A 19,181-nucleotide genomic window follows, 5' to 3' on the forward strand; every position below is an offset into this window, starting at 1 on the left:
ATTATATTGTTCGTAGTTATTTTATACATGTAAGAGACACGAATGGTATTTTTAGTTATATTAAGAGTCTGACTATATATATACGTGGAATTTGTGTACATATCATGTAGAATGCAACTCCTTGAACTTTTAGAACGGCGATATCTTGGGAATGGTGATTTTTAGGAAGAAAAGTATAGGTACGAGTACCATTTTTGTAGATAATTTTATGATCTACAATTTTTGTCTGAACTATATATTTGATAAAACTTACCGTTTTCGCGAAAAATCCAAAAAACCAAAAATGTTGACATTTGACCTTGAATAACTTGTATAGCACACATGCGATCTATGGGGACTTTTGCTACTTTATTTCTACTGGTGTACCCAAGGTCTCTACCAAAATTCAGCTCTGTCGGATTATTTGTTATTTGAAATGTCTATTTTGACCGGGCTATCAAGAAAATATAATAAATGTAGGCATTCAGATGGACCCTACTACAATACTTGTTTGGCTTACGCTTAAGCAGATAAGTTTTATTTAAGCATAATGTGACACACATTTTTCGTTTCATTTTTAATGAAATATACCTATAGATAAATAATATTTTGGTAACAATTTATTGTAACATTCAGATAAGTAATAATCAGTATTTGATAAGTGATAATGATAACATAACTAACTATTCACTGTGTTTTTTATATTAACCCACATAAGTGTGCGAAAATGCAGAGTTCTCTCTTATGTTTCTTCTTCATCACATTCATCTCTTTTGTTTCGTGTTCCATAGCACTTTTCGAGTTAAGTGTAAAAGTCACGAACGTAATTTCAGAAAATTTTGCTAACGCAAATGAATCCCCTAATGTTACTGACCCAGATAGCAGTAATCAAAAATTGTTATTACTGTTGGAACTAGATAGCATCACTGTTGAAGTTGATGAAATAATTGGACAAATTCAACGAAGCGGTAAGCAATCAACTACACTGTTTCCTCATATTTTCTTTAACTAACTTTTAGATAAAGATAAAAACTCGAATATTATTAGCAGAATGTCACAAAATTTACCGCTGATGATAAATGATCATAAATCAACCTTAAAAGATATTCACATGTCACAGATATATTTGAATGATTATTACAAGGCTATGAAGAAATATATACGAGATGCTGATGAATACAATTCTACGGTATTGCTTGATTTTGCCGATAAAGTATCATCCGCCTCCAACAATTCTGTTTCTTCTATGGTTAAGTTGCTGTTTGAAAAAGTGGTAGATAAAAGTTTTATAGAAAATGTACTGAAACATTTAGACGTAAGATTTACAAATTATGAGAAATATTTAATAAAGTATAATTTATAGCCCATTAACAACTACTATTGCCACGAAAAACAATCCGGTGCTGAGATATTACACACATTTATGAATGAAATACAAACAATTAATATAAAAAGTTATGTATCAATATATACAGCATATATGATCAAAGAGATATATTCAGAAACAAAAGGTAAATTTTCTTTTTAAATTATTTTCTATTCAAAGTCATAATAACTATTTTTGTATGTTGATTTTAAGGGAGTTTCAAAAAAGCAGTGGTAAATGCTAGTGAGAATTTCCAGATGAGGACAAATAATCTAACGTCCACTCTGAAGACTTATTTAACAACAGCTTCTTTAGAATTGCGAAGATGTGATCTCCAACCTTACGAATACGGTAATTTATTATATTATTACTTCCCGAACATAAGCTAAGGATGTATTGTAATCGAGTCCATTAGAAAACTGGCCATTTTCTCGATATTTCCGTCTGTCTATGTATCTGTCTGTCTGTTGGCAGTTTGTGTTGGTTTTTGCTGGACAGACAATCTCTTATTTATGTATATTAGAATAGATGGTAAAACGCTAACCAAACTTTGTCTAATCAACTCCACCAACAATGTGATGACGTCACTTCAAAATTGAATCGAATGAATCCGATAACATGCTACTTACATATTACAAAAGCGGTCTGCTGTCTCCGTCTATCTGTATTAGGAATGTAGATGGTAAAAACCTAACCAACGTGTAGCTAATCATCCGCACCAACAACCTGATAACGACCTCGTATAGTTTTGGAAATTTCTTTCTACCCTGTAAAATTTTATTGGCAATAACGAGGCCAACAATAGAAATAGTGCAATAGCAAAAGATATTTACAACTTAAAGTTGTCGCCTGCTGGCAATCCCCAGATATTAGAAGGCAGAATAATCCAGGTTCGGACAGGGACCATCGTTACTCACGAACGAAAATGACCATTATTTTATGAGTACAACTACCTGCTAAATGTTCTCCGACAAATTCGGATGCATTGGTGTAAGCCATAAATATTTCTTACCATTGTAGTACTGTCCATCTCGTTATTGTCAATATTTTTTAATATTACCATATTGTTTAAAGTTTAATTCGTCTTGCTAAATTTCTTGTGATTTTTCTAGCAACAAATCTTATGTCGCTCTACTCTTTAGTTCTACAATTTTTAATGGAGTGGAAGGAAAATAATCTTCTTCTTCAAATGTTTTAGAAAAATTCTGAAGACTTTAAAGTGAAATCATCACTTAGACAACACATATTCACGTAACAAAATTTTGAAATGAAGTCAAATTTTTGGTCCGGTGAACAACTAATTGTATTTAATGCTTAACCATGTACCTATAACTAATAATATCAGACAGGGTGCAGAGTACTTCCCTAGCTTACGATTAGGAAGTAATTCATTAACATGTAATTCGTTTCAGGCGAGACTTACCTGGAAATTAGAAATTTTCTTCATGGAATTATAATAAATAAAGTGAACTTGGACCCTAATGGCAGCTGTAATAAAGAATGCAACGCTTATTCTTATATAAAACATTATAACTGTGGCAGTAATGAGTGGTGTTGGAAAGAAGCAATGTGTTCAAAAGTGATCGGTTGCCAGTACGTAGATTCATCGATGGAAGTGTGTCCCTCTGTATTAACTGGTATTTATTTGCATAATATTCTTATAAACAACTACAGCTCTAGAAAGGGTACAAAACCAACAGAAGATACGAATACGTCAAACTAGGAAATGGAAGGGTTTTGGGGAAAGAGAAGCCTTGCGACACTGATATAACTTCTCTTGAAACTTATAGAAGTTGGGTTTTTTGGAAATGCTCCTATTGTTTCTGTTTATGTGACGAAGGACGAAAATTTTATACGCAAAACCACATAAATATGCGACCAGTCGAGTCGAACATTCATCGCAATATGTATGGTAATCATGCTATGTTAGTCGCAATTTATAAATATGGTTTTCATGTTTTTAGGGTTGTAACTGGTTTGCAGTTTATTGAACACAATCATGTTATTCATCTGCAAATACAAGAAGGTAAACTTCTTCCAAACGGCCAGATTGATCTTAAAAGTGTCCAGTGGTTGGCACCTGAAGACTATCAAATTACCCAAAGGAATTACGTCGATGGTAAAGATTATCATACACTATCATGGGAAAAGAGAAGTTTGCAGCTGGTCGATATAATGGCTAAAGAAGGAAATGTTGTAACTGGTGTTGGGTTCGTACTTGATAAATTCAGAAACCACTTACGTCTACAAGTTTCCACACGGCCTTTTAATTTTACTACTGGTGAACTTACAAAAACATCTAAAGCAGTTGTAGAAGATTCATATGAGTATTTATATACAAGAACCTCTTCAACTGTGACCTACTCGTTTTTTTTCCAGAGTTGGCCCTCAACTGAAACTGGATGCAGTCGATATTCCTACTAGTTCAAAATTACCTCCAAATCAGTTTACTACGAATAAGTTTGTCAAGTTTACAAACTCAGATTTTCAGAAAGATGCTGGCCAAACAACCGTACCATTTTTGGATGCTCAACCTGTGGAATCAGCAAACCCAGTGCCTCTATCCGGAGTTGGTATTTTTCATAAAGGACGACCGGAGTTTGGCGGGTTTATCGCACCGAGAATTTTTACTTACAACTTTACGAATCATTTGGAACCTATCTTTTCACAGCTTAAAACAAACGATTAGTTAACTTCGTTGTCTTTAGAAGAAATAAATAATAATTAATGACAAAATTGTGTTACTAGAATACATGTTATGTTCAGGTATATGGTACTTTCATCAGACAGATGAGTAAATATATAACTTAATTAGTACAACTTCGGTTTGACTTTCCTATTTTTATACTGAGAGCCACATCAACCTCCGCCCAGAAAGTTTGAGAAAATTTTGACAAAAATTGAACTTGTAGTTGGGTCTAATTTAAAAAATTAGGTATTACCTACCAATTAATTCGTTTTGTGTTACAATATTAGCATAACACCTGTGACATCGAAAGATGCACCTTGTTGAAACAAGGAACAAGAATTAGAGGGAACTGAACAGGCTATCGCAGGAGCCTAAAACTTCAAAAGCCCACCGCCACCCAAAGCAAACTCTAGATGGACACAAGTGTCTAAGAAAACACTGAAGAGGAGCGTCGTTAAAAAGAGCAAGCCAAAGTCACAATGAAGACTAGACTGAAGTATCTCCAGATAAACCTCCAACATGCAAAAACAGTCTCAAGAGTGCTTCATCGGAAGTTTGTCAAAGGAGGTTTTGACATAGATCTCATTCAAGAGCCTTGGAAAAATGGGAAGAGGCAAATTAGCAAAAAGTGACTAAAGATAATCTATAATACCTTAAAAGAGAGGCAAAAACAATTATACATTAATTTTTTTCCAATTCTAAAGTTCATTAGTACTGACTTAGTTGCAGTGGCTTCAGAGTTGCCCACGGGTAGAGGCAAGAGGAAAATTATAATTTCTTCTGCCTATTTTCCTGGCGAGTCGCAAGACAATCCACCTCCAGCCGAAATCAATCATGCATTAATTAAAGAAAAAGTTTGCAAAGTAATTTACATCAATATATCGAACAGTTTTTTTAAACCAAATTTGTGATGTTACGTTAATTCAAAGAATAATTTGGCATTGGAATTAAGACATTCTAACTTATTCGAGTTATGTCTTAATAACTGTACTAACAATAGTCCACTCTTCAGAATAGTATACATTTATTATGATGTTTTATTATTGCAATGGTACATTATAAATTTTAAAATGATTTTAGTTTGAAAAGTTTTTAGAGGCGAGAACGTTACAAAGTTCCCATGTACTGAAATTCAGGCGTTTTCTAGAAGAAAGTTTCTAATTCATTCTTTATATAAAACAGAATTTGAAAATTTTAGTTTCTACACTATATGTGATGATAATTTTGATAGCAGCATGTTTGGAAAATATGCATGAGATTACGATTGCTATGTACTTAACAAGATTAAAGCTTATATTACAATCAGTAACTTGCCTTATCGTGGTTACGTTTTTCCTTAGTTTTAAACATTCAGATTCAAGGGCGTTATGTGTGAACAAAAATAATGGGTCTCTGGATGTGTTTTGGTGTTTAAAGTTTGGGCGATGTTTCACAAGGTTCGAGATTGCTTAGGCCGCGAACACATCGTAATTGCACTCTTGCATTTTGAGAAACAACAGGGATTAATTTAGGTATGTTTATTAACAAAATAACAGCCAAAATTTAATCAATGAAATGATATTCAGTTCCTTGTTAACGTACTTTATCATCAAAAACAGTTTTTATGTTACATTGTCCGTCTTTTGGTTATTTTTAAACAATGTATAATATAAACAGCGCATTTTTTGTAAATCTAGGCAACTAACATTTTCTTTCTTGGGTAAGGTTTAATTTACAACTACTAACACGTTTTAAAGATATAAACACAATTTTTCAGAAGGGCTAACTTTGGTGTGTGTGAATGGTCGGTGTCAGGCCGTAATTTGTTCATGTGCGCTTTTTTGACTTGTTTTTTTTGTAAAATCCCATTGTCTTTATCGATATCGGTAAGTACGAGTACATATGTTTTCATTCGTGTAATTATAGCACTCATGAGGAAATAAGTTAGTTATTAGTTATAGTAGCTGTCACAATAAGCTGAACGCCTCAAGCACTCAATAAACCCCTAACCACAGCTTATAGATGCCATAAATTTGGGCCGAATGCCGCGTACCATTCAGTTAGTACTTAAATAGGAGATATGCTGTGCCCAAACAGTGGAGAGTAATAAAAATTACAACCATGCTAATCACTTCAAGGAGTAGCAGCACGACCGCGCCCCAGGCAGCATTCAGTCTAATTTGACGGCCACAATACATTTAGTGTAATGCCATAAGACTGCAGCAAATGCAAACTGTCCAAAAGGGTTGTCTGTGAAGGTCCATGTAACAGATGGCTTCATTTTTCGTGTATAAATTTAAATGAAAATGAATCTAAATTGTTACAAAAATGTAAAAATCTATTGTATATCTATGATTCTTGACGCACAAAGTATGAAATTCTGGTGAAACTCAACGTTGAGTCGATGAAATATAATCTCTGTTCTCTCAATGATAATGTAAAAAGCTTACTTGTTATGAAAGGTTCTCTACCCCATGATATCAATCAAACCATTTGTAATGTGAAAAGTCAAATTTTAAATGATTTGGTTTCAAACATGGATGCTATGATTGAAGATAAAATTAATAGTGCTATTGTACCACACTTAGATGATCTGAAACTTAAAGCCACTTCTACCGTTACATACTCCAATACTAGTGGCGGCTCCTCAGAGGAGGCAGGGGAGGCTGAGCCTCCTCTGTTTTTTGGAGCTGAGCTTCCTCTAATTTTTTCGATGAAAGAATTTGTATTTTTGCAGACATTTGGTACTTTTCAGAATATTTTGTTTGATTTAATTTACTTTCATCATATATCAGGTTAAAATGTCGCAAAAAATTATATTTGCGCCCTTACAATGATAATTCACACCACTCCGCGTTTGGCTTCAGCGGTAAAGGCTAGCCTCCGCCGAGAATGCATCTTACTATTGAGACCGCAACCTTCAGGCATCATCGTGCTGTACTGCATTCGCTAAAACGTTGATCGGGCTGCCGCTTCAGGCCGCTAGCCTCCGGCTAGTTCATCTCTTTTCAGATCAAGTCGTACGGATAATTTTATCTCTTTCTTATTAATTGACGCGATCGGGTGTAAATAGGAAAAAAAAATTAAGGTGGTTTCGCGTGCTCCCTGTTCAGTGGTGAGGGGTGTTTAGGTTTTACGTAGTACCTAGTAAAGCCAAAGTGTTTTTTGTATAATTTATTTGCGTCTTATTTCTGATCGTTAAAAACAGCTGGTATTATCGGCATATTGATATCACTTATACGTAATGAGAATGAGCAACGAAAATAATTCAGTCTCATGTGCAGATATCGTAAATTATCTATTAAAAAATGAATTTAGTAGCTTTGATTGTGATAAAAAGATAGCTATAAAACAAAAGGAGAGACCAACACCACCACTCCCGTTAATGGTAATGACAGGTAGAAAGCAAAGCAGAGCATTTGATGAAAATAATTATCATAAAACTAAATGGTTAACGGTTTCGGTTTTAAGAAACAAATTATACTGTTGGAATTGTATTATTATTCACAAATGATAAATCTTCCGTTTGGGATAAAACAGGCTATAATAATTTACAAAATTTGTCACGAGCTATAGAAAAGCATGAAAAATCACAGGAACGCATATTTTCTTCTACTACTTTAGATTCCGCTCATAAGAGGGATATTGAGAACTATAACGAGAAAGTTGGTGAAAATAGGGCAATTTTGAAAAGACTAATCGATGCAATAGTTTATCTATCAACGCAAGAGTGTTCTTTTCGTGGGCACGACAAAAAAAATGATTCAGATAATGAAAGATATAAGTAAAAAGTAGTGCTTTTCAGATTTGAGCCTCCTCTGAAGAAAACTTCACGAGCCGCCACTGTCCAATACTATTCTGGATTTCTAGATTTCTAATTTTATGGGGGCTGACCGTAACCAGCCGGCACTTAGGCCTCGCCTTAGGGCTCATTGTGCTTTCCCCAGGTATATCAGTCTGTCTTCCAGCTCCTCTACTCGTCAAGCCACCCAACTTCTTGAATGTACTTGAGTAATGCAGATAGTGATTTTTGCCATACCAGGCCAGATGTCCCCTAACATATATTTCCTGTAGGAGGCTATCGCTGGACCCTCACGAAGAATGTGTTCAGCTGTTTCCTCTTCTTCATAGCATCCACGACAGATTGGATCTGCTACCACTCCTATCGTATGTAGATATTTTGTTAAACTGGTAATGTTCCATAAGGAATCCTACCAGTTTACACAGTTTGTCCCTTGAAAGTGAGAGATAGAATTTCAACTTACGGTCTAGTGTCGCTATACAAGCTCTATTTTGCCGACAGCTGCTTAAAGTTTTCCATATTTGCTAGCTTCGCCATTTCATCTGCCTTCTCGTTTCCTTCGTTGCCACTGTGTCCTTTTCTGCACTCCCAAACCAGCTCAGATCGAACCATGCAGCTGTCTAGTAGTGCAAACTTGCTGTCAGTAAATATGCGTATTGATTTGTTGCCGATTTCACGTTCAGCAACGATTCTAGCTCCCAGCATTATTCCCATCAGTTCTTTTTGTAAGACAGACGTGTGAGTGTTGTTTTTTGTCTAGTTCTGGGCCACCAAACTAAAACTCCGTAGCACAGCATCGGTCTAACTATTACTGTGGAGATCTACAGGGGGATCTTAGGATTTAAACCCCCAAGTCCTTCCCACCACCCTACTACATTGCCAAAGAGCCGAGCGTTCTTTTTCTACTTTATCATCTACATGCTTCTTCCAGTTCAGTCGCCAGTTCAATGCAACTCCCACACAACACCACGATTAATTTCGTCTTCTCTCCATTTACGGAGAGGGTATGCGTGATGCACCATTCCTGGACTACTGTTATTGTAGCTTGCACTTTTTTAAAACATATTATGTGTCCGCGTTTTTTCCTTTTAGCAAAATGACTAGATTATCTGTGTGGTAGCCAAGATCGTTGGAAACATAGTCTGCAGTAAAAGTTCTGCGAACTATGTTTTGTAGTTGTAGAAGATGGTACTTTTACAGCCACCTTAGTCTTCTAAGAAGACTTAATAATAATAATAATAATAATAATAATAATGTATATTCGTGCCCAAACTGTACAGTTTTACATTCGTCAGAAAATAACAAACTAACACAACTTATATAGACATAAACACAAAAAAACATAAACAAAAATTATTACAATCAATGTCGATTTAAATACTCATCATAATCATAGTAAACACCGTTTATCAAGAGTTCTTTAACTACCTTCTTAAATTTGACAAAATTGAGATTTTTTTATATCAGCCGGCAAACAGTTATAAAATTTTATACCAAAGTACCTGTGAGCTGTCTGCGTTCTCGTTAGGCGAATACTCTTCAAACACAGTTTATCCCTAGTCCTAGTATTATATGCATGGAAATCCCCAAATTTGTCAAAGATATGGATATTTTGTTTTATATAGAGTAAACATTCATAAATAAATAGTGCCGAAAATGTCAAAATATTTAATTCCCTAAAAGCAGGGCGGCAATCAGCTCGATATGGTAGACCGGCAACTATCCGAATTGCTCTCCTTTGAATGGAGAATAGATAATGCCTGCAAGGTGCATGACCCCATATTAAGATTCCATATCGCAGCAAGCATTGAATGAGGGAACTAAAAGCGATTTTTAGAACTACTTGTGACACTTGATTCGCAAGGCTTCTAAGCATAAATGTATTTTTGCTAAGTTGTTTCGCTAATATGACACCATGTTCTTTCCAAAGCAATTTGTCATCAATCGTGATTCCCAAGAATCTCGTAGTTTGAATATTTGGTAAGAGTGTTAGATTAGCTAGATTTGGTGACTTTTTTAGGGAAAACAACATGTTGACACTTTTCCCCTCATTCAGTGCAAGCCCGTTACTACAAAGCCAGTCAGAAGCCTTTGATATCGCTCTCTGATTTCTGGTCAGGATTTCAAAGCAGTTTTTGTCGGTAGTACTGATTGTTGTATCATCTGCAAATACAATTACATTATTTTCGTTTAGTTCTATGAGAAAGTCATTAAAGAATATTAGAAATAACAAAGGTTCCAGTACCGACCCCTGGGGAACCCCACGGCTGACAGGAAGATCAGACGATGTTGTTCCGTTAAGGCTAACTCTCTGAAAGCGTTCAGTTAAGAAAGAACTGATAATTCTGCAACTATCTGGATGGATGTTATATACGTATAATTTACGAATAAGAGTCTCATGTGATACAAGATCAAAAGCTTTCGTTAAGTCCAGGTATGTTGCAATGCAGTAATTACCACTTTCAAAAACTTCCGAAATTTGATCTATAAAACTTAGTAATGCGTCAGATGTTGAGCACCCTTTACGGAATCCAAATTAGTTTTTAACTAAGATTTTGTTGTCTTCAAAAAATTTCGTTAATTGTATACATAACACTTTCTCTAAAATTTTCGAAAAGACAGGTAATAGGGACATAGGTCTATAGTTACTCTTGTCATTTATTTCACCTTTTTTGAACACTGGTATGACAATCCCTGTTTTCAAACATTTAGGAAAAGTTTTGTTTTGTATGCATAGATATATTAATTTGGTGAGTGGCTTAATGATGACATCTTTCACATTTTTTATTAATTCCATGCTGAAGCCAGCTGTAAAAGTACCATCTTCTGTAGAAGATGGTACAAGTACCATCTTCTTTCTTTAGGACACCCAGTTGATGTGCGTAGTCCTTCGAGGAGAACTCCCTTCAGCCTTGCGACCGAAGCAGTCGACGTTATGTCGCTGGAGAAGGATTTCCACGTTTCCCGCTTCCTCTTTCTTAATTCTTTCTTCTTGAGGCTTCCCAGTCCTCAGTTTTCTTAGTGTTTTTTACTCTACTGAAAAGTTTTCTTAGCCTGTAATGAAGTAGGCCTTCCGTTCCAGCATGGTGTACCCTTGCCTAGTTCTTTACACTAGGCAAAGGTACACCAACTTTTCTCACAAGCTGACATTAGAGAGTCGTTGATAATGGTTAAAGTTTTCGCTATGTCTTCTGTTGATTTATATTCTATTCGTATTGTCATATTAAACTTTTTGAGTTTTTAAAATTTAGAGATTCCTCTCTTCGAGAAATCGCCCAGCAGCAAGTTACGGCGGGAGACTGGGAAGACCATAATGCTGAGCTTGCCATAGATTGATGAGCTGTGATTTTGCAAGCTCAGCACGGGAGAGTCTTCCTGGGCTCGTGCCGGAGCTTCGGAAGGGGGAGTGTGTGTGGGAGTGTGTGTGGTGGCTCACGGGGTTATTTTAGATAAATAGGTTTTTCTCTTAAGTTTTTCTAAATTTCCTTTTTATTTTTATCGGAGTGTGTTTTTTTTAAGTTTTTTGGGGGCACGTGACAGTATCGGCTGCACAAAAAATATTATATTTAATTCGATTAATCATCAGTGCCACATTTAAATGATCTGAAGTTTGAATCTGTTATGACGTCATAAACATAGATAATACACAACGCGAGAAAAAAAGAAAAAAAAACAAAGGGCAAGTTTCGCATCGTACGTGAGACCTCCGGCCCGCGTTCCCCACTCTTATCCACTAGACCACGATCGGGATAACTTACGCCGATGATAAACTGTTATTATACTATGCATATGTTTTTGCGCACATTCGAACAGTTAGAGAAAAAACTGAAAGCGGAAAACAGCAGACCTATTTTTCGTACTCTAGGTAACGACGAAACGAAAAAACATGAAAGTAGCCGTTCGCTCGATGTACGTTTTTATGTTTCCTTAGCTTACATTTAGGAAATGAAAATACGAAATGAAGTGGACAGCGTTGAAGTAACTTCCTTGTTTCTTCCCCTGTGACAATTTTTCTTAACCTTCATCCGTGTGTTCTCATTTTTCACTTTGTTTTATTTTACAACACTCATTTTGAAAGTTACTCAACTTAAAAAAAAATCGATTACTGTTTGAATTAAGCTTAATATTGATCTACTTTGATGGAGAAGACGATAACCAAACAGGAACCGACAACCGAAAAAATTTAAGAGCACTGCAAATATATGTTTTTAATGATAAAGTACAAATATTATGTAATATCAGAAAATAAACATGTCAGCAATACTACAGAACTTACGTTGGCTAAAAATTATACTGGTACACTTTTATTTTCCGAGAGTAAGTCAGTATAGCAATCGAGTCCATCAGACGACTTGCTACAGTTTTCCTCGACGTTTTATGACCTCCAAAGTACGAAAAAAGGGATCTCCTGTTTCGGTCTGTGTGTCCACTACTTGTCTGTTTGTCTGTTGTCTGTGTTCATTTTTATTAGACAAATAATCCGATGTTTAACTATTGAGTCAATTTGTTTTGAAAATTTGGAAATACAATACTGTTATTATTAGTATTACACTGCATCTATACAAACTGATACACAGTCCTTGCAAAAATGTTGATAACGTCATCACAAAATTTTCCAGCTTACAGGCGTTCCCATAGAAAAATTAAAATTTGCAAAATCAATTTTACACTTTTTCGAAAAAGCTGCTGCATAACTATTTAACATGTGACATACACTGGATTAATACTGGCTAATTTTTTACACAGGTCAGAAGCCATCAAATGAGAGATGATCTTCCCTTTTTTGGTACTAGTGTTTCTTGTGGTGGCTAACTGTCAAGAAATTATTTCGCTACAGAACGAGACCCATTTTATATGTGTTGCGGAGAATAAAGACTCGGTGATTTACACAAAGCCACCGATCGTTGAAGATCCAAAAAGTACAGAAGTTCTTTTTAAACACGATTTTTGGCATCTAAAAGAATCTCAACATGTGGCACATGCACCAGTTACCGACAAAAGATGGGAAGGTATATATTTTCATTAAAACTAATGTGTTTGCAACTATTTTTTTTTTATTATTATTTAATGTGCCGAAAGTTCTAAATCACTAATTTTTCTCAAAATTTCAAATTATTGGAAAACTTCATGTTGATAGTTTGACTTCATAATCATCATTTATCAATTTATTAAAAGATCAATTTTTATTTAAACAATAAAACTATAAATATACACTGTTAATGATTTCTGTTATTCCAGGTTTCAAAACGATTCATACGAACATATATAATTTTTCCATGTTTACCTCAGTGTCGTTTTCGATTTATTTTTCGAATATTCCTTGTACAGTAGACTTCACAATACAGGTAAATAGAACTAGGGGTAACACGACGACAACCGTAAATGTTACTTCGTGGACTCATTACACTCTACATTTTGAAAACAAAATGTTAACAGTTTATGGAAATGATAGTAGCCTCTACAGTCAAGGTCCATGTTCAAGTGATCCTGAAGTGGTCGTCCAAACAAGATATAAAACAACTTGGAAAATCCATAAGTGTAAGTAAATTCAAATGGTGATACTCTTCCACAATCAAAAGCCCGAAATTTAACAATTCTACATGTTCTACTATGCTAGATAGATAATCGTGATTTTTTTCGAAAAATAGTAACAACAATAATAAATTATAATGCCATTTAAGAAACAGAACTTGCTTTCCTTTCCTACACAATTGTTTCCACTACACAAAAATTTGGAATAAAATGAACAAATAAACACAATTAAAAAAGTGACGATCAATTTTTATTTAACATATTCTAATAGCATTTTTTTAGATCGTGTCAGAGCCCCAAGTGAAATATCTACACCAGAAACAAAAGTGTCTGTTCCACCTGCTATTTCTTGCTTGATGTTTTATGTCTATCTTTGCCCAAATTGCCTGTTAGAAATCTATACATCTGAAGAAAGTATACCTACTTGGATAGCCAACAGTGGCTCCATGACGAAAAATGTCCTGTTTAAAAGCCAGGAAGTTTTAATCGAAGTTAACACGACTCTAAGGTTAGTCAGACGAACATCAGGCAGCCCAGGAAAAACTTACTGGGGAATAGACATACGGCAGTGTCCTAACGTAAAACTAAATAAAAGTAAGCCAATTTTTTTTTCACGGTGCATTATTTTATTATGTAGCTGGTGGTGCAGATTTTGTTCCCCAATTAATAGCATTTGCTACTTCAACCGGGTAATTTATGGGTTCTGAGAGGTGCCAACACTATTTGCCTGGTGACTTCTTATTCAACTCAGATAATTTATTCATGTTTGATGATTAACATTAATCTTTAACTAAATAACGCAATAAGAAATAAATATAAATAAAAAATAGATACATTGAATATTTTTTACAGCAATATACAAAGTAAAATTAAACAACAACGACAGAGGAAAATACAGAACATGTGAACTTTTGTCTCCAAAGCGTCAAGAACAAACAAAAATTCCTGATGCACTTCTTGACTGTAAACCTGGATTTTTAGGACGCGGATGTGACTTAAGCTGTGAAGAATTGCTGGGACCAAAGACAACTTACTGTGAAAATTACAAAATTTGTGCAAAATCTTCACTTAATTCAAGCTGTGTGTGCTCGTGGGGGTTTCAAGAACCGTCATGTGTCGAACGTAAGATAACAAAAATTTGTAGTAAATCTTGTTTTCTTCAAGTTTGTATTCAGTGTCAATGAACTGAAGTTAATTTTCTAATTTGCAGCATGTGTTGATGGAAGGTGGGGCTTATCTTGTAGAAACACATGCAGCAACTGTCCAACATGTGACAAAATGACAGGAAAATGTATCAAGGGTAAGTATTGATTTATTTGTCTAAAAAAATATTACTTCAAATAACAAAAAATTGGTCTAACGCACGGAGGTACCTCCGTGGTCTAACGTCATTTAAAAAGCATTAACGATCTTTTTACAATTTAAATTTTAAATAAAGAAAAATGACTAAAAGTTGCAGGAATTGTCAAATTGTTCCATAATTTTCTTGTGTATTTCTACTTATAATGTCCTAAATGCAATGATTGTTTCCGGAAATTTTATAGTGTCATTCGAATAATGTATAAATTAATCCAAGTGCAACACGAGGACCTAACAAGATACATCACTCGAATGCATGAGAACTTAAAAATTTCAGATGATCAATTGTTGCACGAAAGCAAATGGTAAAAAAATCACATACGACACAGAAAACAATTCCATTGTCACTTTGTTTACTTGCAGCGCTTGAAAATCAGCAAAATAATTTGTGAAATTTTTGTTTTAGCTGACACTACTACTAAAACAACTATACCACATACAACAACTTTGCGAGAAATAAGCCAGTCTGAAAATTTAATATCTCCAACTCTTTTGCCGTCTTCATTTTATCCATCTTCAAGCACACCGCATGCAACAAGTATGCCAAAAATAAGTCAGTCTGAAAATTTAACATCTTCAACTAGAACAATTTTTCCAGAAGTAAGGAAGCCTGAAAGTTCAACATATCCATCTAGAATTTTACCATCTCTTAACGGTTTGTTCGTTAATAATCCTACTAAAAGTACACATAGCACTTTTAACATTTTTAGATACAATAATATTTTCAAACATACCGCCACCAACAACCATTGATTCAACTAAAGCTTATTTTGTATTCACGAAAAATGACTTTATAAAGTCAACAAACGAAGTCATTGCTTACGCTTTAATTTTATTGAAAGAACACGTTGACATCCAAACTACAAATAGATCATGGAATGGAACTTATAAAACTTGGCCTCCAATACCGAAAAATTCTATACAGCTTACACCGAAATTATGGAATCCGTTCACAGGTATGTTCAACAAGTGATAGCAAAGCTAAATTTTATCTAAGTAATTTAAGATGACCAACACACCTGCCATTTTATAATTGGAGCTAATAATAGTTGCTGTAAAGAACACTGTCATTATACACCTTTAAAACCGAATACTAGATACTGGTTAATGGTAAGGGCGCTGACAAATCAAAACTATAATGATAGCTCCCTGTTATTTTTTCAAACAGGTGGGTAATTTTTACCATCGTTTATTTTTTTTATTTTATTTTCGTATTATAAACCTATACAGCTTCCGAGGATAGCTTCAGTATCTATTACATTTCGCTAGGAGTATTAATTCTTGTAATGATGATAATGGTTGTCCTATTTTACATAATATATACAATAAGAAGACGAAACAATCAAGCAACTATTATCCAAGAAGAAGAGATGAGGCTAAGAATGAAGACGAAACCTCTTGAAACCACAGTCATCGACTTCAACAGTCTTCAAAATCATTGTTCGCAACCGACATTCCTTACAACTTTAAAAATCCAGTTCAATGTGAGTTTTTCATACAAATATAACTGTATTACTGGTTGCCTGCTTAACAATAACGCATGCTTTCGAATGTTTTCAGGCCATTTCAGATCCTATGCCCCATAGTTCTTTTAGAATTGGTTTGCAACCTAATAATATTAACAAGAACAGAGATCGAAACCGAGTTATACCTTGTAATTTTTATAATTCTAATAATCATTTATCTGACGCAGTTTTTTTAGACGATTCTAACAGAGTTGTTCTTAAGCCAATGAAAAGTGTAGGAACAGAGGACTACATAAATGCTAGCTACATTGACGTAAGTTTCTTTGTTTACTCTACGAAAAATGAAAATGACAATTTCAGGGCTACAATCGTCCAAAAGCTTACATCGCTTGCCAGTCACCCAAATTCTCCACCATCAAAGACTTTTGGAGGATGATATGGCAAGAAAATGTTAGTGTTATAATAATGGCGACAAATTTTATTGAACGTAAAAAGGTAAAGTTTTCCAGACGACGATTCTCTTTTTAACAATTAAGTTTTTTATTTTTCAGCGAATGTGTGCAGAGTATTGGCCCCAGAGAGCATCAGCGGTACATGAATATGGTAAAATAATAATAAAATTGCGTAAGGAAACCACTTTTGAACTATATGCTTATCAAGAGCTTGAAATAGCTTACGGCGACAAGAGCAAAATTATACATCATATTCATATCAAGTGGAGATTTGACGATTCCAATATGGTTTACCCGAATGACGTTTTACCAGTTGTCAAACTTATAAGACAACAGTATGACAATCCACGTGGACCGATTGTCTTCCATTCAGGGTTGGTCGTTTAATGTTTTGCAGAACTAACAGCAAGCTAACACAGTGATTTCTAGTTATGGTACAGGTCGAGTGGGAATTTTAATTTTATGTGACTTAGCACTACAGATGATTAGTAAAGAGAATAAAGTTGACTTTTTCAGCTTAACAAAAACACTTAGAGACCAACGGGCGTCTATGATCACCAACGTGGTAATAACAAGATTTTAAAAATCTGTACTGTTAACTTGTATGCGTGATTGACTAATACTATTTTTAACATTAGGAGCACTACATTTTTTCACACTTACTTATGAACGAATACTATTTGGAACATTCAAGTCCGTTTCAATATTCCATAGGACAGAATATAAAACACGACGATATAAAACAACAGTTTAAGTATTTAGAAACTCTGCGTCACTACGATAATATTTTTCAAGAAGTTAGTCTTCAGTACTGCATTCCTCGACATCCTTTTGAAAGTGTGATAGGTTAGTACTTGGCAGCTAAACCAAAAAGGTATATTTAAAACACGGTTAAACATATTTGTAGTTGCACGATATGGACAGAGGAGAAAATATTTTATTTCTCGGGAACCAAAAGAGGAACAACTTATAGATTTCTGGAAAATGGTGGCAAGGGAATCGATTTGTTGGGTTTTATTCTTAAACAAGGTAAAAAGTAAACTCAAGGCATTAAACTAGTATTAATTTTATAGTGGTGTTACACTCTTTCTATGATGTATTTTTTACTCAGAAATTTCTTGTCACGACCCACGTAAGTGGATCTCTAGAAACGATAAACATTACCCGCAATCGAGTTGTAAACACAACCTACGGCCTGATGACGGAAGGCTCCTTACTGATATACAATACAATTTCGAAAGAGGTAAAACTGTGTACAAAGACAAGCTCCAAGCACGTAACATCTTTATCAAACATTACAGAAGATCTACGACGGGAAATTATATATCTTTCAATTTAACAACTGGAAAGTGAATCAGTTGGTTCCGAATTCAGTACATAGCTTTATTTCTTTGCTAAACCATCTTCACAGAGATACAGACAAGGAAAAACTAGTTTTAGTTTCTTGCAGGTATGTCAATCTTGATATCAAAACCAAAAAGGTTCATTGTCAAGATTTCTCTTCAGTACTTATCCCGTTATGTTATCTTTTTTGTGGATTATATTTTTAGCGATGGATTTACAGCTTGTGGCTTATTTGTTGTTTTCTCATATATCGTAGAGAAGTATGAAAATGAATTAGAAATTGATGTGTGTAATGCCATACGACTTGCACGAAGAAGTGGAAGATCGTTCGTTAACAGAACGGTGAGTGGTACAAGGTGTTCTTGAAATGAGTGCCAAAACATTAACTGGTTCAAATTACAAACTTTTCTCTATAACATTTTGTTGAAAACGGATCTTTAGTTTGCAACGAAGATTTCAACGGCAGTTTTCTATTAGTGTATAAGCAGTGATCTATTTAGACTTTTTTTACAAAATATGTTTACCGACGTCTTGGGCGGGTTCTGTGATTCATGGATGACGGGGCTTCACCGCACTACGCAAGGAATGTTTCCAAATGGTTAAACACTAATTTTGAAGAAAAATGGTGATTCCAAGTTTTTTTTAATCATTATTTCTTCACTACGGACTTCGCGAATTGTATCTATTAATTGTTCCAAAAATAAAAAGTTGGTTGTCCATTTAATTTCAGGCAAAATTAGTTAAAAATAGTGAAAGTGTTCTGTCTTGTTATCCTTGATCTTAAATTAAATATTATTAATTAATCAATTAATTAATTGTGCTTCGCGCTGCATACAGAACGCTGCTCTAAACCGATGTAGGAAAATAAACAGAAACTTTTTCTTTTTAAAAACATATGATCCTAACAACACAAACGCACGATTTAAGTAAAATCTCTGGAACAATATTTTTACAACACTATATATGTATTGGCATGTTCAATCCTTGCTTTTTTGTTTCAGAAACAACTAACATTTATTTATGAATGCATCAGGGATTATATCGAAAACTATGATAAATACCAACAAATTGTAGTAAATGATGTAAACAAGAATAAAAAAATTAAACAGTGGAGATTGTATTTATTCATTAAATCATGGTAACCTCAAAATAGCTTTAGGTTTACGTCCAGTTCGGTGTGTTATGTCAGGACTTTTCCTATACCAAGTTCGTT

General features: G+C 34.5%; 2 protein-coding genes across 3 annotated transcripts; both read left to right on the forward strand.

Moving 5' to 3' along the window:
* Positions 1-659: 659 nt before the first annotated feature.
* LOC135138736 (uncharacterized) lies at positions 660-4,165 on the forward strand. Of its 2 annotated transcripts, none has more exons than XM_064068720.1 (8): positions 660-947; positions 999-1,294; positions 1,343-1,490; positions 1,559-1,696; positions 2,758-2,982; positions 3,030-3,252; positions 3,310-3,672; positions 3,725-4,165. In XM_064068720.1, the coding sequence occupies exons 1-8, from the start codon at positions 707-709 to the stop codon at positions 4,032-4,034; spliced, it is 1,944 nt and encodes a 647-aa protein (XP_063924790.1). In that variant the 5' UTR covers positions 660-706; the 3' UTR covers positions 4,035-4,165. The 2 variants fall into 2 exon arrangements, with proteins under 2 accessions (XP_063924790.1, XP_063924792.1); XM_064068722.1 differs by having other exon boundaries at positions 2,758-2,972; positions 3,026-3,252.
* A 1,183-nt stretch (positions 4,166-5,348) lies between these two features.
* On the forward strand, positions 5,349-19,110 carry LOC135138514 (receptor-type tyrosine-protein phosphatase alpha-like). Its single transcript, XM_064068491.1, has 22 exons — positions 5,349-5,545; positions 12,562-12,824; positions 13,054-13,353; positions 13,630-13,941; positions 14,200-14,469; positions 14,558-14,647; positions 15,113-15,244; positions 15,305-15,361; positions 15,417-15,662; positions 15,713-15,874; positions 15,937-16,190; positions 16,267-16,360; positions 16,409-16,485; positions 16,533-16,667; positions 16,724-16,998; positions 17,054-17,189; positions 17,263-17,470; positions 17,532-17,653; positions 17,736-17,867; positions 17,926-18,074; positions 18,175-18,310; positions 18,970-19,110. The coding sequence occupies exons 2-22, from the start codon at positions 12,584-12,586 to the stop codon at positions 19,108-19,110; spliced, it is 3,669 nt and encodes a 1,222-aa protein (XP_063924561.1). The 5' UTR covers positions 5,349-5,545; positions 12,562-12,583.
* The last annotated feature ends 71 nt before the right edge of the window (positions 19,111-19,181 follow it).

The sequence above is a fragment of the Zophobas morio genome, unplaced genomic scaffold, assembly GCF_036711695.1.
Source record: "Zophobas morio isolate AGI-343-1 ecotype UQ-CSIRO unplaced genomic scaffold, CSIRO_AGI_Zmor_V1 ptg000030l, whole genome shotgun sequence".
NCBI classification, from domain to species: Eukaryota; Metazoa; Arthropoda; class Insecta; order Coleoptera; family Tenebrionidae; genus Zophobas; species Zophobas morio.